The sequence below is a fragment of the Rattus rattus genome, chromosome 4, assembly GCF_011064425.1.
Source record: "Rattus rattus isolate New Zealand chromosome 4, Rrattus_CSIRO_v1, whole genome shotgun sequence".
NCBI classification, from domain to species: Eukaryota; Metazoa; Chordata; class Mammalia; order Rodentia; family Muridae; genus Rattus; species Rattus rattus.
In genome coordinates this window covers 81,976,322-82,000,033 of record NC_046157.1, presented here as the reverse complement: position 1 = coordinate 82,000,033, position 23,712 = coordinate 81,976,322, and the positions used below count along the sequence as shown (strand labels likewise).

Genomic DNA, 23,712 nt, shown 5'->3' with positions numbered 1-23,712 from the left:
GAGCGCCCTGGCAGAGAAAAACCCTATCACCAATCTGAGCTGCAAACCCAGGGCTTGGCACTCAGGACTCAGAGGCCTGGCATTCACAGTGACAGCTGAGAGAGGAGGAACCCAGGGTCACCTGTGCCAGGCTCGCCTGCCATTCCTGCCTTCAGCAGGTCATCTGGCTCCAAGGGCCCTCTCCTTTCTCACCTCGGTGACACACACAGGGCCCGGTAAATAGAGGATTTTAATAATTCTGTGCTGGTCAAACGGAACACAGGTGGGGATACATAGGGGAAGGCCGGGGGGTGCCCCTTGCCTCTCAGGAGGGCAGCTTGTGTGTAGGGTAGGGATAGAGGGTTGGTGGTGAATGTGGGGTTCTCCTGGGAAATATCCAAGAAGTCTTTCTAAGGGAAGGGGCCTGGTCAGGGTGTTCTAGGCATCCCTTACACCCAGTCCGTGCGTGGCCTTGGGTTGTGGGTCCCCCATAGGGGGTCTGTGGAATCTCATCGTTTCTAGCTCTTCTGCTAGAATCCACACTCCCGGCATGATGGGGACTTGGTCCTATGGAGGCATCTGAGGAGCGCCCTCAGAAAGCAGCCCAGGGTTGGGGCAGGGTTCTGCCCTCTCCTATCTCCGTAGGCAAGGTAAGAGCAGAGGGGGAAGTGAATAGGACCCCTGGACCCTTGGGGGGAGGGAAGAAAGGGGGTCTTGCCACCAACAGACACTGTAAACTTTGGTTTAAAACAATAACTTAAGTGAAGGGGGGGCTTCCAGCCTGGGGCCAGGAGGCAGGGTTGGGAGGGCAGGATGCTCGGGGAGGCGGCAAAAGAAAAAGCCAACAAAAAGTTTTGGTTTTTGCTTCCGGCATAAGAAAGGTCTTTGGTCATCCGTTTAACTGGGAGGGGAGGGGAAGGGGGGACAGGAAGGGGTGCTGAGGGGGGTGAGAGGACCCCAGTTCAGGGGACCCATAGGCTGGGGTGAGGGTAGTTCCAGCCTGGCTTACTCCATGCTGTGATGCTCTGGGCAGAGGCCACCTATGCACACGGCTCTGAAGGTGCCCAGCATGGGGGTCCCTCAGTGCTTCCTCAAGTCGGGGTGCCGCAGGAGTACCCAGCAAACAGGGTGGGGTGGAGGCCTGCTTAGTCTGGATCCTGTCTCAGGTCGGGTGTGGGGTGGGGGAGGGTAGGGCACAACTTGCTCCACTCCAGCAGCTGAGGGGCTGGCCTGCAGGTGTACCCCCAGCCTGCTCGCCCCATCGAACGGGAAGCTGGGGCTGGAGAACTAATTTTCACAGTTGGGAAAAGAAGGTGAGGGAAGATGAACCAGGAAGGGTCCTCTGGCCAGAAACCTCTGCCACTGACAGGGCAGAGGGGATGAAGGTAGGGCTTGTGGGGGTGGCTCAGCCCCGCCTGCGGGTCTCCCCTGTGCTAAGGGGCCCTGGAGGGGAGCGCTGGTGGGGAGGGAGAGCCCTGCTGCTGCTGGTGGTGGTTGGGAATACAGGGAGGGGCTGAGAGGGTCTGGGCCCTCCATGTCCTCTATGGGTCCCAGTCCAAGGATTCTGTGTTCTCTTGGGGAGGCAGGGATGTGCCTGACCCCAGGCGTCTGTCAGTCAGGTGGCGTGGGGCCCAGGTCTCCCCCGTCCAAGTCCCCGAAGTGCCTTGAGGTTGGAGGGGCTGTAGAGTGGGGTGGGTGGGCCGGGGTCCAGACTGGGCGGCAGGGTCTTGTTCTGCCCTGCCTGCCCACCCAGCCCTTAGGACATGTCCTCTCCTGCCAGGTCCTCCTCCAGGTCCCTGTCTTCTGGAGGCCCCACAGTGCTGGGGTTGGGGGCGCCCAGGGGAGGTCCCGGCCGTCGGTCTTCCTCTGCCTCAGCAGGCTCCTCTTTGACTTGTATCTGGTGACTGCATGGAAAGGGTGATAGAGAGAGAGAGAGAGAGAGAGAGAGAGAGACAGAGAGAAGAGAGAGAGAGAGAGAGAGAGAGAGAGAGAGAGAGAGAGAGAGAGAGAGAGACGCAGAAGTAGGGGAGAGAAGGAGGACAGAGAATTGTGAGGAGGCCCGCAGCTGTCTTATGAAGATGGGGGAGACGGCTTGCTCCACAGAGCCGTTGTGGGGTGGATGAGCCCAGGGGCTTGTGTGTGCTCACCTGTACTGAGGAGGGGAGAGGCGAGGGGGGCTGCTGCTCCCATTGCTGGGTAGTGGTTCCCCAGGGGCGCCCATGTCATCCTGGCTGAGGGGCAGAAGGCTGCTGGCTGAGCCAGGGTTCAGCATGCCGGGGCTGCTGAGGAGAGGGAAGCTACTCTCTGCCAGGGCAGCCTGGAGCAAACAGGGTGGGACTGTCAGTGGCTGGAGACCCTTCCCTGTTGTCAGAGCCCTCGTGCAGGGGGCGGACTGATCTAGTTTAGCAACCCCCACCAACACACCCCAGCAAGAACTCTTCAGCCCACTGCTCAGCTTCTCTAGAAAATTCTAGCGTGGCAATGACCCCCTCCCACCGAGGGACAGAGGACCCTAGTCTGAGGGGATGAGGGACGGGACTCAGTCGTCTGTGTCAGTCTGTATGTGCTATGCCCACCCTTTCCTGAACTCAGGCTTGAGATCAGAGGTACACGCTGGTATGGAGTTGGAGTGGGGTGGAGGCCAGAGTGGGGTGTGGTCTTTACCCTCCTTCCCACCTACTCCCTCTGGGGGAGGAGGCTAGGCAAAGCCTGGGGCCCGTGCAGAAGGGAGCAGGCGGGCTCAGTCACCTGGTAGCTGGCGTTAAGTGCCCCATAACTGAGGCCGGAGATCATGTTCTTCACCAGAGTGGGGCTCCCTAGGGGAGAGAAGGCAATGTCAACTCACACATCCACAGGCGGCCTTCCCTGACCCAGAGCGGGATGAGGAGATGCGCTCTCCCTGTTGCTAATGGAGTCTGTAGTTGGATCCTTGTCATCCTCTCTGCTCTGTTTTTAAAGCAGGGACTTCCAGCCTTAGAGCTGTCTGGGGCTGAGAGCTGTGAAGCAGGAGCAGGGCTCCCAGAATTCCCCTCTCACAGGGCATGGCCAGCAGTTTCTCTGACCATTTTCTCATATCCCAGTCCGCACCCCCAAGGGGCATGCCTTTCATCCCCAGCACTCAGGAAGCAGAGGCAGGCGGATCTCTGAGTTCGAGGCCAGCCTGGTTTACAGCATGAGTGTCATGGCAGCCAGGCCCACACAGAGAAACCCTGTCTGGTAAAACAAAACAAAACAGAGAACTTCTGACCCTCCAGCTTCCTTCTCCCGAGGACTGGGATCACGGACACACACCACCATGCCTGTTTTCTGACGTTTGGCAAGTGGAGCCTGATCTATGGCTGTATGTTACTCCTTCTACGCAAAGTCCCCTTTCCGGAATTCTTGAACTTAGGACAGATGAGCCGTGTCCCCAGGAGCACCACATACAGAGCAGGCTCCAGAAGCCAGTGGTACCGGGGAAGCCAAGGCTAGGGATCTCCCCTGCCCCCATAGGGCCTCTCAGAGGTCACACAGGAGGGGAGAAGCAGAGAAGCAACGGGGTCCAGGCTGGCAATGAGAGAACACTACCAGGCTGGAATGTGGGGTGTGGTAAGGCATTTCACCATCTCACCCCTTCCCCTGCTCCTCTGCAGTTGCCCAGCAAGCCTGTCCTTGGGGAGAAGAGACATTAGGTGCTAAAGGTATCTTAGCCTACTTCAGGTCTCCCCTGAGCCCGGGGCCGGGGGACAATGTATGTAGGCAAGAAAGCAGCTGCTGGTGTGATAAGGAAAGGTTCTGACCTACTGTGCGCTGAAACAGAGCATCGGCCTGGTGTGAGGCCTGGTGTGAGGCCTGGTCCTGGACCTGGCTGTGCCATCAACCTGCTTTCCCACCGGCTTCCTGCCAGCCCCCGGCCCCTCCACTCAACTCTTCCACAGTGAAATAAAGATGTGGGGTCCAGGATTCTCATTCTGTGGCAGGAAGAGTTTAGGACGGCAGCTGTCACCCCAGCTCACACCCCAGCTATAGCCATGAGTACTGTGGGCGCCATCTCTCTGGTACCCTGTCCCCCGTGACTCCTTCTCTCAGTCAGAAGTGAGAGCGGATAATGGCAGTGCCCATCTCAGGATTGTCAGTTACGTCCATGTGCCCTGCCAAGCACACGGGTCTCCTCCACCCTTGACACACTCATTCTCTTCTGGGGGGAGGCATTTGGAATCCAGGGTGTCCCCAAGAAGCAGGAGCTGAGCCGGCTTAGGCCAGGCTGGGGGCCGCTCACCCAGCTAGGGCCCACATACCCTGTCATCTTTGGCGGTCTCCGTTTCTGATATTCCCGCTCATCCACAGTCCACACGGCCCCCTTGACATTCTCCACGCGGACGAAACACTTGTGCAGGCTGAGGTTGTGGCGCACGGCATTCTGGGGAGGCAGTGAATGGGATTCACCTCCGTTCCAGTGAACACACATGGAGAATCCTCCCGTGGTCCCACATGTCATGTCCCAGGAACAACAACCACGTTCCAGGCACAGGGATAGTGAGAGGTAAAGTTCTCGGATAGGGTGAGGTGGTACATGCTTCAATCTGAGCACTCAGGAGACAGAGGCCAGCCTGGTCTATATAGGGGATTCAGGCCAGCCTGGACTACATAGAGGCCCCGTCTCAAGAAAATGCTGTTGTCAACAAAATTAAATTGTTCCTCCTTTCTCCACTCTCACTGACCAAATGCACTGGCAGAAATCATTCTTGACTTCTGATTTTAAGATTGCAAAGCGACCCTGGTGGCTAGGAGAGGTTGGGACACTGTACTTCAGGCACACAAGGAGCATTTCAGCTAACTCACAGCCCTCACTACCCTTACCGAACCCCTAGGAGTCCGAGGGCCGAGGCTATGGGCTGTGACTCTGGACAGACAGCTTCCTGGGAGCACAGGTATGAGTGGAGCCTAATATACACCTGGAAACTAAGTTCTGACTTGAAAAAGACAGCCTAAACGCACAACGGTGAGACAACAAGACATCTTGTCACTACCTCCTCCTGGAAAGAGAACTTCAGAAATTGAGGTCACCTGGTTGGTAGGACACATGGGCGGGGCTGCTGGGCCCATTTCCCTCTGGAAGCCTGGGTGAGGGCTCTGATCCACCCATCTCCCGTCCCCAGGTCCCTTGGTCCCACCTCCATATCTCCGCTCTCAGTTTTTCTGTCTCTTGCCAGCAGCCCCAGCCCTGTCCCCATTACCTGTCCCCCCCACCAGTCTCCTCCAATTCGCCTATGCCCGTCTCCTCTTTACATTTCTAAACGGGGAAGAAAGCGGGCAGGGCGGGCAGTGGGTGCCCCTGGAGATCCCCTCTCCCTCTCTCCCATCCAACTCTTGCCTCTTGCAACTGGCCCGATTTCATTACCAATTTTAATTTGCCTCTAATTAAATCCTGTGTATTTTTCCGACTCGCTTGCTAATCCACGAGGGAGGCGGGCGGCTGGAGTGGAATCTCACGGAGCGATAATTACAAAGAGCCTAATCACGCCGGGGCTCCTGCCTCGGAATAAATTTGCCCGCATTACGGGGCTCCGATCCTCCACCTTGCAAATGAGAATGACCCCAATTTCCGAGGGTGGCCTCGCCGGGGCTTTTTTCCCTCGTTTCGAAGCCTGATTCGTGACGAGAGACTAATTCGTTACGCTGAAACATTAACGGCAATTTAAGGGGTCTGGCGAGGGCTGCGTAAACAAAAGGATGGGCCCACAACACAGGCCCTAGGAGGGGATGGACATGGGAGGGCTGCTGAGGACCGTCGACTTGGCAGATGGTAGCTCTGTCCCTAAGAAATGGCAGCTGGCTTGGCACACGCCCACTCCCGAGCCTGGATGCTCTAGGTCTAATGCAGCCGGCATAGCCTATGGAAGGCGACCAGAAGGGGTGGGGGTGGGGATCAAGAAACCCAAATGATGTAGAGAGAGGTGACCTGGAGAAGGTGCAGGAGCAGGACAGAGGCAGAGGGAAGAAACCACAGGCTACATTTTCCCCAGTAGCATGAATGAAGTTGGGTGGCTGAAAAGAACTCTCAGTCGGTGTGGATCTCAAGCCACATAGTAACCTGACAGGGCAGTGTGGCACCCCTGGGTGGTGCAGGTAGCAACAAGCTACACTGTATCAGAATCAGATTAGGGTTGTGTGTGTGGGATGAACCAGAGACCAAGAGGAGGCTGTCGGCATGGCCACTGAGAAACTGTAAAAACCACCTGAACCAGCGCTATCTACACTATATTCAACTTTAGGTGATGGGATTGTATCTTCTGTAAAGTCTGCCGTCTGACCTGGCCTAGACGTTGGACCAGGTGGCTCCTAAAACATGATGCTGCCTCAAAAAGAGGGCAGGGCCATGGTTGCCAGGAAGTGACATCACTCATAGCCAATCAGAGTGGCTGCCCCAGCTACACAGTCTCTCTAAGCTTTGGGAGCTTGGCATAGGAAAGAAAGATGGCGCGATAGGCCCTTTTAGTGGTCCTCTGTACATTACCACGGTAGAAAAGGCTGGGCAACTGCAGATCCCACCCAGTGGTCGGGCGGTGCCGGAGGACACAGTTAAGAGAGACCCATCACGTTGCAGGAGGTGGTCTGTTTGACTGCAGTTTTTTCACTAGCCAGCAGGGGGACTCGAGAGCCAGGGATACAATTAGGTTTCTGAGAGAGCTGCCCTCTCCTGTATCTAGACTTCCTGAAAGGTCCAATACTCCACCCCCACCTCCTCCTCCTTACTCCAACGCCCCCTCCAACTCCACCTTACTTTAGATACCACCTTCCCATCCTGCTGCACTGTGTAAGACACACACGTGGTGTGCACGCACACCCTATCTCAACCACAGAACGGTTTGGCATCCCAGCCCTTGGCCCATTTTCCTAGGGCCCTGCATTCCTCCGGTCTCCTAGGAAAATGCTTATGGCTGAAAGTGTTACATGACTAATTGAATAGAGACAGTTATCTCCCTGCCACTGGTGTAGCTGGATGGTGTGTGTATCGATACATTTGTGTCCCTGGGTATGGTCTATGAGCCTCAGTCTACCCATGTATTGTGGCCAGCATACACCTTCAGCCTCCCCCTGGACTTAATTAGTTATGGAATTTAGACCCATGAATTACCCCAGGACCTGCCACTAACCTGACTGTCAACCCTCCCGAGGCCCTGTCTCAGGGGGCTGGATTCTTCGTACCATACAAGAGAGAAGTAATTCCTCCCACTAAAGCAACATCAGAAGGCTGGCCAAGGTCATTAAAAGGAAGGCACTGTACATGCCTAGCACACAAAGGGCTGGTTTCCATGCCCAGCAACTGCTTAACTGGGTGTGGTGATGCTCACTTGAAATCTTGGCACTCAGGGACGTAGAGGCAGGGCGATCATTTGAACCCAGGGTTTTAAGACCAGCTGAGACAATACACCAAGCCCTTGATTGACAAAAAGGGAGTTAGGAACACTGGCATTCCTGAGAGGATCGGGGTGAGGGCTGTTTGTGCCCCCCCCCAAGGGGGCTATTTCTGCAGAAGTGTTGAGGGGACAGAGTGTTAGGTAGCCTTGGTCTCAGTAGGATGTGGCAGTGTAGAGAAGAAAGTCAGGATAGGGCAGGCCTTACCTTCCAGGTGGCCGTGTTTCTTCGAAAATAGGCGAACATCCTGGTGAACCAGTTATATATCTCATTTAGGGTCAGCTGCCTATCTGGAGTCTCCAAAATGGCCTGCAGGCATGGAAAGGGCAAAGAGACCCTCAGCCTGGATCTGGAGGCCTCACGGCCCTGTGTTTCCACCCTTCTAGGTAGCCCCTGACTCACTCATGAGGACAGGAACCAATGGCAGTGTATGTGAACCGGATGGGTAGAGTCTTTTGAGAGGCAAGTTGGGAGTGAATGAGCTAAGAGAGCTGAGGGTATTGGGAGCCCGGCGTCCAGTGGCTGCACATGTGCACAAGGGACCTGGGGGTGTTCTTTGGGTTGGGGGTGAGGGGAGAAACAGGGCTCCATGTGCCCTACCCTGAGGAAGTACGTAAGCACCAGTTTTGAGGGGGTTGGGAATTTCCTTTATTTGGGCAAAGTGCGCCCCGAGAGTGTGAGAGAAATGGACACCTGTAGGAAGTACCACAGAACAGCCACGTGTGTAAGAGTATGTCCGTGCGTTTATGAATAGCGAGTGTGGCATCAGATCACGAGGACTGTGGACAGGAGCGAAGGAACAGAAGAAGAAGGGGGCATGTGTAGAATCGAGCGTCACACTGTGGATATGGTCAGTACGACTGGATGGGAAAATACCCAGTGAGCTCAGGCAGCCTAAGCCACAGCCTGCGGGAGGAAGAGACGGCCCCAGGAGGAAGGGACCTTACAGATCAGGTATCGGGAGGCCTGCGTGCAGCTAACTTGCCTTCCATGCTTACCTGGCGGATAAGGGAGGCGTAGGTGAAGGGGGGCCTGACGTCTGCGTTCTTGTAGAACTCATGATTCTGGGCCAGCTCTGGGGGAGACAGGCAGAAGGTGAGGCAGCCAGATGGGGAACCCACATGGGGGGAGGCACAGCCCTCCCATAGCAGCCTCACCTGAGGAGATGGGGGAGCAGAATTTGTCGTTGCTTCTCCTGCGGGCAGGGCCCCCACCGTGCAAAGAGGCAGAGCCCAGGCCAGGGGGACGCAGGGGTGTGACAGGGGCAGCGGCTGAAGTTGGGGGGTGCACGAGGCCATCTGGGAATGGGTCTGCGGAGACGGTCACCTTGGAGAATGAGGAGGAGCCAGGGACTGGGTTCAGCTGTGAGCAACCGGGTAGGTGCTGAGAAAAGCACCAAAAGTGGCTGCTCCCTGAGGGCCAGGGCTGTGCTGTGGAAGGGCTGGGGGGGGGCGGGGTTGCAGGGAAGTGGGGGCAGGGCACTCACTGGCTGGCTGAAGGGCTTGGGCTCGGAAGGTCGCATATGCAGATGTGCCATCATGGCCTGCAGCCTCTCACTCTCCTTGGCCAGCTGTGAAAAGGCACAGGCAAGGAGGGGCACAGTGAGGGTGGCAATGGGTCCTTATCCTCTCCCTACAGGCTACCTGTCACTGGCCCCGGAGGACCCCTTGGAAAGTCCCAAAACACACACACACACACCCACACACACACACACACACACACACACACACAGCACACACACACCACACACATTCTCACACACACACACACCCCTCCCCACTGTCACACACACACACCCTCTCCCCACCCCACCTCCCTTTTCCCATGCACACACACATACCTACCTTCCTTCTCCCATCTCTCTCTCTCTCTCTCTCTCTCTCTCTCTCTCTCTCTCTCTCTCTCTCACACACACACACACACACACACACACACACACCTCCCTCCCTTTCCCTACCTCTTTCCTTTCTCACACACAGACCCACACCCCTCCCCTCCCCACAGAGGCATCTGTTTCCTCTATGCCTCACTTCTGAAAACTTGCTAAAGGCCTTGGCCACTCTTTGCCCCATCTGGACTCTCATCTCCTCAGGACCAGGATGTGAAGCTCTCCCTTCTCCACAGGTGTCCTAAGGCTCACAGCACCTGACACACTTCTCTCAGTCAGCAATGTTTCCCTTCTCCCCACGGAAGGCAGAATCCGAGGCTGAACAGCACCCCAGTGCCTGCTGGCTCACTACTGAGGACGTATGTGGGAACGGATAAACGATTCACTTCCTCCATTCAGAAACTGGATGCATCTCTTAGAACTACCCTCTCTCCACCTTGGGAGGAGTCAGAGAGGGTTAAACGTAGTTGGCTGACTCGGTGACTCTCTTAAGAACTCCGTGCTGATGCCGGAGCAAGGGTTCTAATCCCAGTCCCTCCACTCCCTGACTGGCTACTTGAAAGTTATTTGGGCTCCCAAGGCCTGTGTTATATGGGGATGACACTATCCTGCAGGCAGACTACTCTGAGGATGCCTCGAGCTACCTAGATGGCTGCAGAAGCAAGCCACACAGCAGGCCTGTACATTAGCCATTCACATTAGAAGCAGCTCCCTGCATGTGGGGCCTCAGCCTCGCTCACCCTCACCGCTCAGCCATCCTCACCGGTGGCTCTGACCCCGGGGCCCTCCCGGCACCCTCCCTGCACACCCTGGTGCCACACCTGGATCTCCAGCTGTTGGACCACCTGCATCTGCACGCGGCACTGGGCCGTGCTCCGGTCATCCAAAGCATGCTCTGTGTTGAGGTGTCTTAGAGAGGAGGAGGGCAGGGAAGAGAATGAGCTCTGGGTTTTCCTACTTTACCTCTCTAACCCGTCCTCCAACCCCTCCAGTCTGTCAGCCAGCCCTTAGCCAGAGAAGCAGACAGAAGAAGAGATACAAAGAAGAGAAGGGTGGAACAAAGAGGGGGGTGCGGCCGTGGAGGAAGCTTTCTCCTCAGCCTCCTTTGATGTCTTAGCTAAAACCGGGCTACAGAGAGATCTAATTGCAAATGAACTAATTAAGTAAACCTCTGACGGAGCGTGAAAACAATTTGTTTGACCCTGATGCTGCAAGGGTCCGGGAGACAGCGGAGTTAATCAGTCAGTGACAGAGCTTGGCACTGTGGTGGCAGCTGGCCGCCTGCTGCCAGCCGCCTGTCTGCCTCCCACCCTGCCTGTCCTCGGCTGGCCGTCTTAGGCCATCACTCTTCAGGATGTGGAGAGATAGACTTCCTCCTCTGACACCCCTGATCTGGAGTGGGAGAGAGCTGGGGGAGAAGCTGCCAGCAGGAATATGGGGGAGGGGGAGAGCAGGGGAAGAGCTAGGCTACCCCACCGCTCTGCTTGGCTCAGCTCTGCTCGGACATTAGGACCCCTGACAAGAGCAGGCTGGGCAGAGAGGGTTCCTGCAGGGAGAAGGCTGGGTGACACCTACTTGATAAACTGGCCCAGGTCTTCACACAGGGTCTCACAGCCGGGCCACTTGCATTCTCCATGTCCATAAAGAGGGTGGGAACTGGGGGTCTCCTCATGGGAGGAGCTGGTAGAGGAGGGAAAGGGTAGTGGTCAGAGCCGCGGAGGCAGCCCTGGGCCCAGCTTTTGTTTCTACTACTGGTTTAGCATTCTGTACACCCTGGGAGAAAAGGCAGACTCCTGGGTCCCCGAGCTCCAGCCCCTCGCCCCCTCTGGGTCCGCACCACAGTGCCACCCTCGGGGTTCCAAGAGCAACCCAGAGCAGAGCCTTGCCACGTGCTACCCCCAAGGCCATCCATACCTGTCTCTCCGAGATGTGAGCACAGTGGGTTGTCCGTTGGGTAAGGGGTGGTGGGAGAGGGGCGGGGAGACCTTGGGAGGGCTGGCGAACGAGGTAGCAGTAGCAGCTGGGCTGGCGAGGTCCAGCCCCTCCTGCCTGCCGCCATCCTCAGCAGGCTGCCCCGGGGCACCCTCGCCTTTCCACAGCTGGGGCAGGTCTGTCGGGCACACGGCTGCTGCGGGAGACAGAGGCTGGCTGGCTGGGAGCACACCGTAGGGCCTGGGCCCTATTCAGGGCTTAGTGAAGGCTGTGGGGTTGGGGGCGGGGTTGGGCATTGCTCACCTTGCGGGAGGGCCTGGAGGGGCCCTGAGGCTTGGCTAGGCTGCAGGCTGACCAGCCCCTGCCTCTGTAGGTTGAGCAAGTGCTGTTGCTGCAACTGTTGCATCTGCAGGAGCTGCTGCTGGAAGGCCAGCTGTTTGTTCCCCAGAGCCTGGGAGGGAGCCCGAGGGGGTGGGCAGAGAGGGGTGCCGTTGGCCTCAGCCGTGCCATCTGGCCCCCACGCTGCGGCCACCCCCTCCCAGGGCCTGTCAGCCCCTGGAGCTGTCGTGGTAGCGTCTGCAGCAGCAGCTTCTCTGCTCCCGGCCCAGCTTCCATAGGGCTGCATGCCTTCTCGCAGTAAACACACGCATGCACGCACGCACGCACAGGCGCAAACACACACAGCCAGACCCAGACACGCAGCACGACGCCCTCCCTCCTCCCTCCTCCTCCTTGGCGGCAGCTTCTGCTATGCATGCCGCAGCTGTGTGCTGGGGAGGGTGGGTGGTGGTGGTGATGGTGGGGGGTCTCTCTCTCATCACAGTGTTCCATGGATGAGCCTGGCAGATCTGGGGACCACTCCCACCTAGAGGAGACCCTTCCTACTTGCTCAGGGCCCCCTTCTTCGGGGTGGGGGAGACTTCACACCCCCATCCCGTCCTAGTTTAGATACAGTGCTAAAGGAGTGGACGGGACATGACCAGTCTCAGCAGAGTCCTGGAACAGTGATGTCACTGCTGCCCAGGCACAAGCTCCTGCCTATATGTGTCCCCCCCCCCCATTCAGTTCTTCATACAGGCACTGACAAGTCAGGCTGTCAGCAAGTTTCCTGAGCCCAGAGAGCCAAGCATGTCCTGGATATTTGGGAGGCAAGCATCTCTCTGCCTGCCTGCCCTGGAGGGTGGGCTGGTATATATTTGGGGGTGGCACTTCATTGAGGCAAGAGGATAAACAGCTTAGAGAATCAAAACCAGATCTGTGGCAGTTGAAAGCACGCCGGAAGGGCTGAGGGGGTGGGGAATACCTGGCTACCATCTGAGCAAGAGCAGCTTTCTGGGAAGGGGCAACTGGGAAGCGGGGCTACAGGAGGTGGAGCAGAAGGCAGGGCTCAGGAGTTACAAGGATGAACTGGTGAGGGCCGCACAAGGCATTATGGGACAGGACAGAGGCTAGGGCAGCCTGAGGTACAGGAGGTGTACTGCTGCGAGTCCTCAGGATGGGACAGCTGACTCTCCAAGGGACACGACATGACAGGAATCCACTGCATCTAAGCCAAGCCCATCAGACACATCTGATGGCCTGCACACACCCTCACACACACACGTGCAGAGACAATACGGTTTGAGGCGGGGAGAGAAAAGATGGCTGGGGATACGTGGAGACGTGAGTATTCACCCCTAACTTCTTTCTAGAACCCTTTCCTTACAACTCTATTTTCCTTCTGTTTTCTACCATTCCCCACAAGGCTAGAGAAGGCTGGGTTTAGGTGCTGGGACTGCAGCCCTCAGGCGACATCACGGACGGAGGGGGCCCTGCAGTCACTCACCTCTTTGGGCTGCTGTTTCCCAGCCTGCTGCTGGCTGAGGAGCTGCAAGTGGAGCTGTTCCTGCTGCTTCTTGTAATATTCCTGCAGCTGGGGGAGCAAGAGAGGGCGGCTCCAGGAGCTACTAGAAGTGAACCAGCCTTGCCTTGCAGCCAAGACAGGGGAGGTCAGTGAACAGAGCCAGGCAGGGAGAGAGACCTAAGCTCACGTCACAGAGTGTGCGTGTTGGGGACCAACAGGGAGGCTGGTGTTCCAGGACTCCAGCCTGTCCCCCAGAGTTCTAAAGTGAGATCAGCGCATGAGAAAGAAGGGTGGAAAATACTGGGGGGGTTCCCAGGACCCCCGGAGGAATGTAGATCCATCTGGTGTGGGCAGTCTCTCTGGTTTCTGCCACAGCCTAGGTCCTCAGTGCGGCTCAGGGAGGGAGTGGCGGGGGTGGGGTGGGCATGGGGGTGTGGGGGTGTCTGCCCTGGGGCTAGACTCACCTGTTGGAGCATGAGAGCCTGTTGCTGCTGCAGCAAGGCCTGCAGCTGAGGTGGCGACAGGATCTGCTGCATCTGCTGGGGGGTAAGCATCTGCTGGGACATCATGGCCACAGACACAGGCACCTGTGGGATTCACCCCATGAGTCAGAGGCAGGACCCAGGTCCCCACCTACAGCATGGCAGAGTAGCACAAGTGCACCTGCCTGGCTTCATAGTCTGGCTCTGCCGCCTATGGGGCTGTGTCTCTTTTGACTTTTTGTTTTCCATGTTATTTAATATTACTATTATTATTGTTGTCGTCATCGTTGTTGTTTTTGTTGTTGTTTTTGTTGTTTTTTTAGGGGGCGATGAGACAGGGTGTCATCATATGTCCCAGGTTGGCCTTGAACTCCTAATCTTCCTATTTCCCAAGTGCTGGGATCACAGGTCTATGCCTCTATCCTTCATTTGTTCTATTTGAAGACATTCTTATTCTGTAGCCCAGGCTGGTCTCGAACTCCTCTTGTCTCAGCCTTCCAAGTGCTGCGATTACAGAATGAGCCACACATTCAGCGGAGCAGAGCTTTGGCTCTGGACATACGATTTCCCCTGCTCTCTGATAAAAGGTAACCAGCAGCAGCGGCAACCTATTCAGGCTTCTAGAGCATTAACAAGAACAGCAGTGAGAGGCTAGCTCATAGCCGTCGCCTACTTGAATGGCTGTGATTGCGGGATGCCTGGTTCCAGATGTAGGAGATTGGATAGCACTGGGACAGGCCACCGGGCCACCGGGCTACCACTTCCAGCTCTTATGTCACATGTCTGGGATGACTAGCCAAGGTGAGCCTTCGCAGGAGGGCAGCTGAGGCATGGTCAGAAGCCGTCCTCCTGCTGGACACGGTGATGACTGCCTAACCCCAGCATGCAGGCAGATCTCGTGAGTTAAACGTTGGTCTGGCAGACATAGCAAATTCCGGGCTAGCCAGACCGGCTATACGGCGAGATCCTGTCTTCCCCAAAGCAGCACCCCTGACACGATCACACTCTGGCACAAGCTCACCTGGTGCTCCAGAGCAGAGGCCCAGTGAGCACACACTCCTGAGGTCATTCTGGTGGATGTGCGTGTGAGAGGAGTGCACAGCATAGTAGGCAAGTAGGCCTAGAGTCACTTGCCCTCTCTGGGAAGGTCACTGTCCTCCAACACAGTAGCTGGGCTTCAAGAAATGAACTAACTCGGGATCCCTGAAGCCCAGACAGAGGGGCTGTCTGCCTCCTGATGCAGTTAGCACTCTTTAGGAAGTGCAGGATTCACCTACAGTCAAGTGGCCTCGAGTGAAAACGATGACATCATAGCTTCCCATTGGTCTACCCTCTCAGCCACAACAATGCAGTTTAAGCCACCACACAGTCCTATAGTGGCAGCCAGGTGCTCCCATGGGACTGTGGGTATCCTCGCCACGGTGAGCCCGGCATACAGGTGACTAACTTTTTACTCCCGTGCCCTAGTACAGGTGCTCAGCTAACTGAAGGGCCTTTCCCAACTGACCGGAAGTTTCTTGGTAGGCCCTAGGATCTAGAGGGAGGGGAGGGGGACAGGTTGTCAGGAAACAAGTCAGCAAGCAAGTCTTGCTGGGTGGAGACAGGCTAGGTGTCTAGGGGACCCTTCCCTCAACCCCAGTCTGGCCTGCGAGGCAGAGGAGGAGGAGTTGCCCTCCCTCCCCTCCACGCCCCATCTCAGGCCTTAGCTGTCAGCTAACCCTCAAACCAGAGATTAGAAAGCTCTCAAGCAAGAGGAACAAACCCATCACCACTGACCCCCCTCACCATCTCAGTGTCCTTAAGTCTTCTTTTCCCACCCATAACCAGCAGCTGGGCTCTGCTCCTGACCTTTCCCCAATACTCCAAGCCTAGATCTGTACTGAAGTCCCCACAAAGGGTGACAACAATCCGGCAGTTAATCTCAGACACACAGAAGACCTTGCTTAGAGCCTCCAGGGCCCTTGTGGGCTTTTGTTTTTAGGTCCCGTTCTTACCCGGAAGTGAACCGGACAGGTCAGATAGCTAAGACAACCCTGGGACTTGAGCTCTTGTCTACAAAGGACAGGCAGGCCTAGAGGATGGCAGACAGGGACTGGGCTAGCCTTACTTAAAGTGGCCATGAGGCTCAGCTCTCAGGATGACTTCCCCCTTTGAAGCTTTAACCCCACGGCTGGGGATGTGACACTGTTGGTAGAACACTTGTCTAGCATGCAAAAAGTCCTGGGGTTGACCCCAGCCCGGTAGTCAGGTGTGGTAGTGCACACCTGTCGCACTAAACATTAGAAAGCAGAGGCAGGTGAATCATGAGTTCGTGTTATCTTTGACAATAATAACAACAACAACAACAACAACAACAACAACAACAACAACTTTGCCAGTCAGGGGGGTGTCACATACCTTTCATCCCAGCACACAGGAGGTGGATCTCTGAGTTTGAGGCCAGCCTGGTCTACAAAGCAAGTTCCAGGACAGCCAGGACTACATAGAGGAACACTGACTTGAGAACCCAGAAGTAAATAAGTAAATTACATAAACGAATGAAAAGAAGAAGACAGTCCCCACCAGATCAAGGAACCTAGGCCACTGAGGAACTTGGGCATGAGAATGTCAACCTCTCAGCTGGGGCTCCCCATGAGAAGAGGAAGGAGAGGATAGCCACAGTATAATGCTCAGTGTTGGGGTGCTTCCTGCCTGAGTCCTGAGCTGCCACCCACCTGCTCTTAGGCACCTAACAGCAGGCCCAGGACCTGGCTTCACTGTCTTGCCTCAGCAGCCCAGCCTTAGAGAGATCCTTTCTGGGTCTCTCTGCATAGCCCTGGCTGTCCTAGAACTGCCTTTGTAAACCAGGCTGGCCTTGAATTTAGCTCAGAGGCCTGCCTTCCTCTGCCTCCAAGTGCTGGGCTTATGGGTGTACGCCACCACTGCCTAGTTTATTCTTTTACTTTTAAAACTATAATCTAATAATAATAATAATAATAATAACAACAACAACAATAATAACAATAATAATAATGTTGTATGTGTGTGAGTGAGAGGGGAGGGAGAGAGACCTTCACAAAGGACAACTTTTGGGAGCTGGTTCCTCCTCCCACCATGCGTTCTAACTCTGGTAGCGAGGCTTGTATGGCAGGCACTTTTACCCACTCTTTGAAATCACTAAGCATCATTGTCCCTACCTGGCCCCCTGGGATTTGAACACCTTCCCCTCTCAGCCTCACAAAGGACAAATGAAGATGCTGCTGACTTAAGCAGGTGCCAGGCTGGTGGCTGAGCCCTTTAACACCATTTCTCCAGGAATACCCAGAGCAACCACTGAGTCCTGCCCAGTACGGAGACCCAGAGGGTCCCTCTGGGCACCAAGATGTGAATGACTGACAGACGATGTGGCCTATTCTTCCTTGGGGTTTTCTCACTTGGAGGCAGGGGAATGGAAGAGATGATCGTAAAAGGCATTTCTGGTCCCTGTGCCTCTTGACAGTTGGTTGTAGAAACCTCAGGGAGTGGACACCTAGTCAGCCTTCACTCTGTGTTCTGTCTCCAGGGGGCTGTCCCAGTGGGTCTCTGAAGTGAGTGGAGGCCCTCCCTCTCATGGTGTCCCTGCAGACTCGCTGGGCTGGGCTGGGTCAGTATGGACACTGGTCAACAGCTGTGAGCCCCTGTCTAGAGACCAGGTTAGGCAGCTAATGGCCTGTGGTGCCATGGCGGGAGAATGCTGGCTGGATTTTCAGCCAACTCTGCTCGGGCCCTAGCCCTCGACCCACTTCGAATACAATAAAGACAGTGGTGGCCAGGAGTTGAGTGGAGTGTCTGTGATCCCAGCACATAGAGTCTGAGGCAGGAGGATTACCTCAAGTCTGAGGCCAGCCTGGGCAATATAGTGGATTCCAGGCCAATCAGGACTACAACCATCAGACCTTGTTCCGAAGAACTAAATAAACTGGGGATAGGAAGGAGTGTAGGAATGTAGCTTAGTGGTAGACTTATCAAAATGCCCTCAGAACTCTGGCTTTAACTTCTTGTATTACACAAACCAAGGGTGGGGGTGCAGGGGTGGGGGTGCAGGGGTTGGGGGTGCAGTGTGCCTATAGTTCTAAGTGGAGAGAGAAGGATCAGAAGTTCAAGGTCCTCTACCTCTCTATCTACATACAGAACTGGAGGCTAGCCTGGGCTACATGAGACCCTATCTTTTGTTTTTGTTTTGTTTTAGAGACAGTTTTTCTCTGTGTAGCCCAGGCTTTCCTGCAACATTCTCTGTAGACCAAGCTGGCCTTGAACTCAGATATCCGCCTGCCTCTGCCTCCTGAGTGCTGGGATTGAAAGCGTGCTCTACCCCCTATCTCAAACAAAACAAAAAGCAAAACTCCATAGAACACAAAGAAAAGGCGCACCTTTTGGAACTGTGGAGCGGACAAGCCAATGACCCTGACCCTGGTTATCTCCTCGAAATTCCTGGTGCCCGCTCAACCCCCAGAAATCGATTTCTCCTCTACAGTGATGGATACCCCTCAGCCTCAGTGGTGTTTGGAAGCTCACTGATGCTGGCTGCAGGAGGATAGGAAATGAGACAAGGGGACAAGTAGCCCATCCAGGGGCAAAATGAACCCATGGGGCCCCAACAACCTCCCTCTGTGACCCATGTCACTCAAGTCCCAAATCCACAGCACATGGTTTTTGGTAAGGGGCCAGCCTTAGTCTCTCATTTCCCCACTAGCCCAGAGCCCAGTGTTATTTCTAGGCTCCTAGGCCCCCGGTCCTACTTGAGGACCCCCTTAGGGACAGTGAAGATGACATGTGGGTGGGAGACACAGAGAGCAAAACTGGCTGCAGGATAAACAGGAGTCCAGGGAAGCTCAGCTTCAGCCAGCCCCAAGGACCCCCACGTCCCTGGGACCCCAGGGCCTTCGATGGCACTGGACTTCTCATAAAACTGAGCTCTGAAGCCAGTTCTGTGGGCTCAGTGTGCTCTCTGCCCTTGTCAGTCGGTCAACTCCACACAACCTAGAATCACTTGAGGTGAGAGTCCCGATGGGGGAGGGACCCTCTAGATCACGTTGGCCGGCAGGTCGGAGTGCGGTCAGAGTGCCTGTAAGGGATGGTCTTGATAACCTTAACTGACAGGTGTGTGGGGGTGTGTGTGGGACTTAGCCTGTTGCCATCTCTCCCTGCACTTAAGAGGAGCGAAGGCAAGTGACCCCGGGAACACACACACATTCGCTCTCTCTGCTCTTGGATGTGATGTGGGTAGCCACCCGAGTTCCTGCCTTGACTTCCCTGTAATGAATGCTAGCTGGGCTTGTGAGCCTAATAAGCTCTCCCTGCCCTAAACTGTTCTCTGTCAGGGTATTTTGTCACAGCAAAGAAATTAGGGCACGGAGTGACTTTGGACTAGTTAGACACGCTCTTAGAGCCTTGGTTTTTTTCCTCATTTGCGAATGGATTAATAATAGCAGTTGTCCCGTGGGTACGAGGGCCAGCCTTGGATAAGCATCGAAGCTGGCGGGTGTGGGATGGGCAGGGTGGCTTATCTGGGAAATGCTTGAGAAATCCTGGAGTTGGAACTTCAGCACCAACTCCTGGGACCTGCTGGCCAGCCAGGATGCTACTGAGAGACCGTCTCGGAGGAGGTGGTGGGGATGACACTGAGGTTATCCTTCTGGCCTTCACACGCACATGCTCATATGTGCCCACAGATATGCACACGTGTGCACACACATGAAAGAACAAAAGAAGTACCTGGTAACTGCTGAATGCTTGGAGAAGCAGATTCCCGGGAGGTGAGAACGTAAAGAAAGAGGCATCTTTCTGCTCTCAGAGCCCAACCCAGCAGCTTTGACAAGGGAAGTGACTTTCAGATCATCATCCCAGTCCCCAGTTGGAAAGTCCCCCATGCTGGTTCTCCTCGAGAGCCACCCAACCCCTCTGGTACTGCTGGGGTTCACAAGGCACTGTGGATGGGGTGTGTGTGTCCGTGTTCCACAGCTCACTCCTCCCTGTTGTACAAGGAGGTCCTAAGTCAGGGCAGCATGGGGAGAGCTGCTGTAGACCCAGAGAACATCTGAGGGAAGATCCCTTATCCTATGAGACCTAGTCTGACAACCCTGGAGATCTGTCCCCATTCCCTCCTTCTGTTGCCCTTCCAGACTTTGTGCCCCCCCCAGCCACACCCTTTGCCAGCTCCCAACTTAGAGAACCTTAGGAGGGCTTAGATTGCTAGGAGGCCACTGGCGGTCATGGTCGCACAGCTGTCTGGCACCATGAACTTTTTCAAAACCCTTCCCAAACACGAGCTTTAAAAAGAAAACCCAAGCACAGATAACTTGTCTCTGGAAGATGGACCCTCTCCCAGGACCACACTCAGGCCTGCATCCTGAGAGCACCCTGAACCTACCTCACGTCTCTGTTCTCCCAGGTCCTCCAGGTCCCCTACGGCCCCAGAGGGCTCAGGATCAACACTGCACAGTGCCCACCCCATTCCCCCTTACATAAACTTCCTTTCAGAGCCTGTCTTAATCTTCTCTCCGGTCCCAGCCCTCCCCGGCTCTCCCCCCCACAGCAGGGAGGGAGGGTTGGGGGGGGGATGCTGGGAGGAAGGCGGTTTGCCAGAGTAGTGACCCACTGGGACCCAGACTGCAATTCTCCCAAGTTCTTTGTGACACAAAAGGTAAACAGAAGGCCAGGCTTCCCCACCCCCTCATATTCCCCCTCCCCCTCCAGCCAGCCAGATGGGCCGACAGGCTGGGGGGAGGGGGGAAGGGAAAAAAAGGGCAGATTGTGCAAAGGAAAACAGAAGAGACAGAGAGACGTCAAGAGACAGGAAACCGGGAGAGACTGGGAGAGTTGGGGGAGGGGAGACTTAGTGGTTCTTCAACTGAGAAACCTGAGCGGGGCCTAGACTCAGTTTAGGGACAGGGTAACACGTGGGGAGGAAGGAGGGCCGCAGTGGGAGGAACCCCAGTGAGTCAGGTCCAGAGAGGTGCAGACAAAGAAGCTGGGCAGACCCAGCCCTGACCGACCAGGTGGAGACAAGAGAGGTGTTAGTGTCTCCACCCCGCCCTGCATGACTGTACGTCTTTCAGGAGCGTGGGGCTTGGAAAGTCTGGCCCTCTGAGTGGTCTTTGACAGCCCCCCACCCTGCCAAGAGTACCCCCCCAGCCCTGTACCCCTGCCTAGCATGGGTGGGTCCCCCCTCTCACCTGCACTGCAGAGGCCGACTGTTTACTGTCATTGTTCCCCGGGGAGTTCAGGCTGGAGGCTTGCTGCAACAGGAACTGCCGGGCCACCTGGAGAGCCTGTAAGACAGGGGCTGAGTCAGTGAGAGGCCCCAGCCAGGCCTTCAGAGGTGGCTGGGATCAGGGACGAGTACACGGAAGCGGGGTGGGGGGTGGGGAGGTGGGCTCAGGCAGTGAGGAGGAAGGCAGAAGGTCGTCAGGGAGGATCACCGGTCCTTATGACCTTGGGGGCAAGGATGGAGGTAGGAGTCACCAAGAACAGGATCACAGGGCAGCCTTCGAGGACTGACCCAGGGCTCGGAGAGTCCACGGGCTTCCAATTGAGACGACAAATGAGAGAGTCAAAGGTCAAAAGGACTCCGGGTTAAAGTGCAGGAGGGTGAGCTCAGGGTAGAACAGGAGCTGCTTTTTGTTGGGCACCCACGTGACTGGGGCTTTACAGATATTTTTCTACCTGTTTAGCAATCTGTTTACCTATTTATCTATTTATTTAGAGAAAGACTGTAGCTGCTCTGGAACTCACTACGTTTCGGGACCAGGCCGGCCTTGAACTCAGAGACCCACTGCCATCACTCGGGGCTGCAGGCAAGGTCTTGGTGTTTCTTTATGAAGCGTGAGGTAGCATGTATCAGCTTCCTCTCCCAGATGAGGCCGCTAAAATCCTTAGGAGGTTAAGTAAGGAACTTGTCCCAAGATCAGCTGATCAGTGGAAGTCTGATTTAAGGAGGGAGAGGTGGGTGTCCATCAAAAGAGCTACGGGGTTGTGGTGGGGGAGGGGCGGCGAAGGGACTAGCAGTGCCTCTAGGGGCACAGGTGGGTGGAGGGAGGGGTCACTGGTCACAAGGAAACTGATCATATTTGAAGGCTGTGTCTAAATGATTAGTCACATGGGTGCCTGGGCTTGGCGGCCACAGTGACAAAGGATCGCCCAGGGGATCTCAGGAGTAGGATGTGGAGTGGGGTACAGCCAGAGATAGGTGGGGAGTGGTATGTCTGACCTGAGACGAAGGAGACCCAAGGATATGGGTCTGGGCCAGGAATAGGGGCCCAGCCAAGACCTTGTCCCTAAGACTCAGAGGTGGAGGTGGTGACAGTGGAGACCTGTCCAGTCAGTTCCAGGTTCCTTAAGGCCTGGAAGCTTAATGGAAGCCGTGGATACAGGCCCTGGAGGCAGGGCTCTGGCACCAGGAACATATGGGCTGCAGTCCCAGCTCCATAGTTCCCTGGCTGTGTGCTGTGTGTGACCTTGGGTAAGTCATCTGTGTCTCAGTGGTTACTTGTCTCTTTATCCCTCTTGCTGTCCGTAAAACTGGGACACGACCCACGTCAAGATCACTCAGAGGGATTAAAAGACCAATGCTTGCCTCCACATTGTTGGCATTCTGGACGTTTTTGTCTTTTCTAATTCCCAGGTGGCTCCCTACTTAGCAGCCCCCATCGGCCCACACGGGTTAGCTGAAGGCGTCCAACTTGTGACTGGCTCTCACACTGCCACACACACCTGTTTCTTTCTCACACGGGTCCCGTTCTTCTACCCCAGAATCTTTTAGGATGAAACCTTTTCCTTTCCCCTGCTCCCTCTTCCCTATGCTCCCCCATTTGATCAAGCCCAGGGCCTCCCACACACCCTTAGGCAAGAGCTCTCCCAGTGAGCCACGCCTCCAGCTCCAGCAGTACCAGGGCCGCGTGTGGTGGACACTCAGAGCTCAGCAAACACCCTCTGAGCACCCAGTGTGTACCCAGTGTAACTATATATATACAATCCACCTGCGTGGCCCTTCGCAGTGTTGACTGCACGGCTTCCTGGGGTTTCAGTCTAGTTTACCTTAGGACACTATCTAAATACGCACTGGTGTATCTATGGGAACGTGTGCTCCTTGGCAGCCCCAGACCCTGTCCACCCCAGCTCCTCCCCGCCCTAAATGTTCCAGACTTCCAGGCGGAGTCAGAGCGCTGCATCTCCCAACAGGTTTTCTTTAGAAAGCAGAAATCTGACCTCCCTGGGTCAAGAGACTCTAAGAAGCTGGTGAGGAGAGGCGAGGAGGTAGCCTAGGGTCCCTCAGGAAGGCATTCTGGCCTCTGTTGCCTAGTTTTACTGACCTCCAGGTCTAACCTTACATAATGCTTCTTGCCCTCTAAAGTTGGAGAGAACACAAAAGGCAGTCAGGTTCAGAGACTAGGTTTGTGGGAGTGGGGGTTGACCCCAGAGCTGACCAGCACAGGGGATTCAAAAGAGACACTGGTCAGTGGGAAGGGGACAGACCCTTGATGGGGGGGGGACATCCTCAGAGGGATTTCTGGGGAAATGGTGGGGTGAGGGGGGGGAAGAGCTTGCCCAGTCTCTGGAGCTTCAGAGTAGCCAGGGGAGTTGAATTCATTCCTCACCCACTCTCTTACTTTGTGGTTCCCTGGAGCATGAAATTACAAGATTTACAGGGTGTGGGGGCCATGACGGAGCCCTACAATCTCACTTTTTGGAGGTGGCAGGCCCTCCGCTCTACCTCACAAGCTTTCTCTCCCTCCCTCCACCCTGCCCTAGGCACCTCCCGCTTGGGTCAGATTCTTCCCACTCTACCTGACAGAACTGTCTGTTCTTGCCTTCCTTCTCTTTCCCACCTTCATTAGCATAAAGTGCCTACTGTGTGCTAGGTCACGATAGGTGGTAGGGGCTCCTGTCCCCACATGGAAGGACCTCATGTGCTGTGAAGCTCTGAGCAGGCCTCCCAGGGAGTCCTGGAGGACCAGCTCATCAAGGGGACAAGGAGGAGAAGGAGGTGTTCTCTGGTGTGACAGCACACAGGAAATGACATGTGGCAGGAGCAGGGGGGGCTGGAAATAACTCCCACAGCAGGCAGAAAGCTGACTGTGCTGGGGAGGCAAGAGAAAAGACTGCAGAAGGAACCAGGAGCACCAGAAGCTGGGTGTCATGTCTCCAGGGACCTCATTCATTCATTCATTCAT

At 55.7% G+C, this 23,712-nt stretch overlaps 1 protein-coding gene across 4 annotated transcripts in view; it reads right to left on the bottom strand.

The window, feature by feature from the left end:
- Positions 1 to 1,455: 1,455 nt before the first annotated feature.
- Foxp4 (forkhead box P4) overlaps positions 1,456 to 23,712 on the bottom strand; it is a 35,382-nt gene continuing 13,125 nt past the window's right edge. Inside the window, exons 2-16 of one of the 4 annotated variants that reach the window (XM_032900557.1) lie at positions 20,716 to 20,811; positions 13,505 to 13,627; positions 13,023 to 13,109; positions 11,501 to 11,648; positions 11,180 to 11,393; positions 10,841 to 10,945; positions 10,087 to 10,174; positions 8,864 to 8,947; positions 8,535 to 8,739; positions 8,376 to 8,452; positions 7,585 to 7,686; positions 4,257 to 4,378; positions 2,728 to 2,794; positions 2,127 to 2,296; positions 1,456 to 1,883 (exon numbers count right to left, since the gene is read on the bottom strand). In XM_032900557.1, coding sequence (XP_032756448.1) covers positions 1,736 to 1,883; positions 2,127 to 2,296; positions 2,728 to 2,794; positions 4,257 to 4,378; positions 7,585 to 7,686; positions 8,376 to 8,452; positions 8,535 to 8,739; positions 8,864 to 8,947; positions 10,087 to 10,174; positions 10,841 to 10,945; positions 11,180 to 11,393; positions 11,501 to 11,648; positions 13,023 to 13,109; positions 13,505 to 13,627; positions 20,716 to 20,811 — 1,836 coding nt within the window. In that variant the 3' untranslated portion in view covers positions 1,456 to 1,735. The remainder of the gene's footprint in view (positions 1,884 to 2,126; positions 2,297 to 2,727; positions 2,795 to 4,256; positions 4,379 to 7,584; positions 7,687 to 8,375; positions 8,453 to 8,534; positions 8,740 to 8,863; positions 8,948 to 10,086; positions 10,175 to 10,840; positions 10,946 to 11,179; positions 11,394 to 11,500; positions 11,649 to 13,022; positions 13,110 to 13,504; positions 13,628 to 20,715; positions 20,812 to 23,712) is intronic. The other 3 variants (XM_032900559.1, XM_032900558.1, XM_032900560.1) reach the window with 3 other exon arrangements.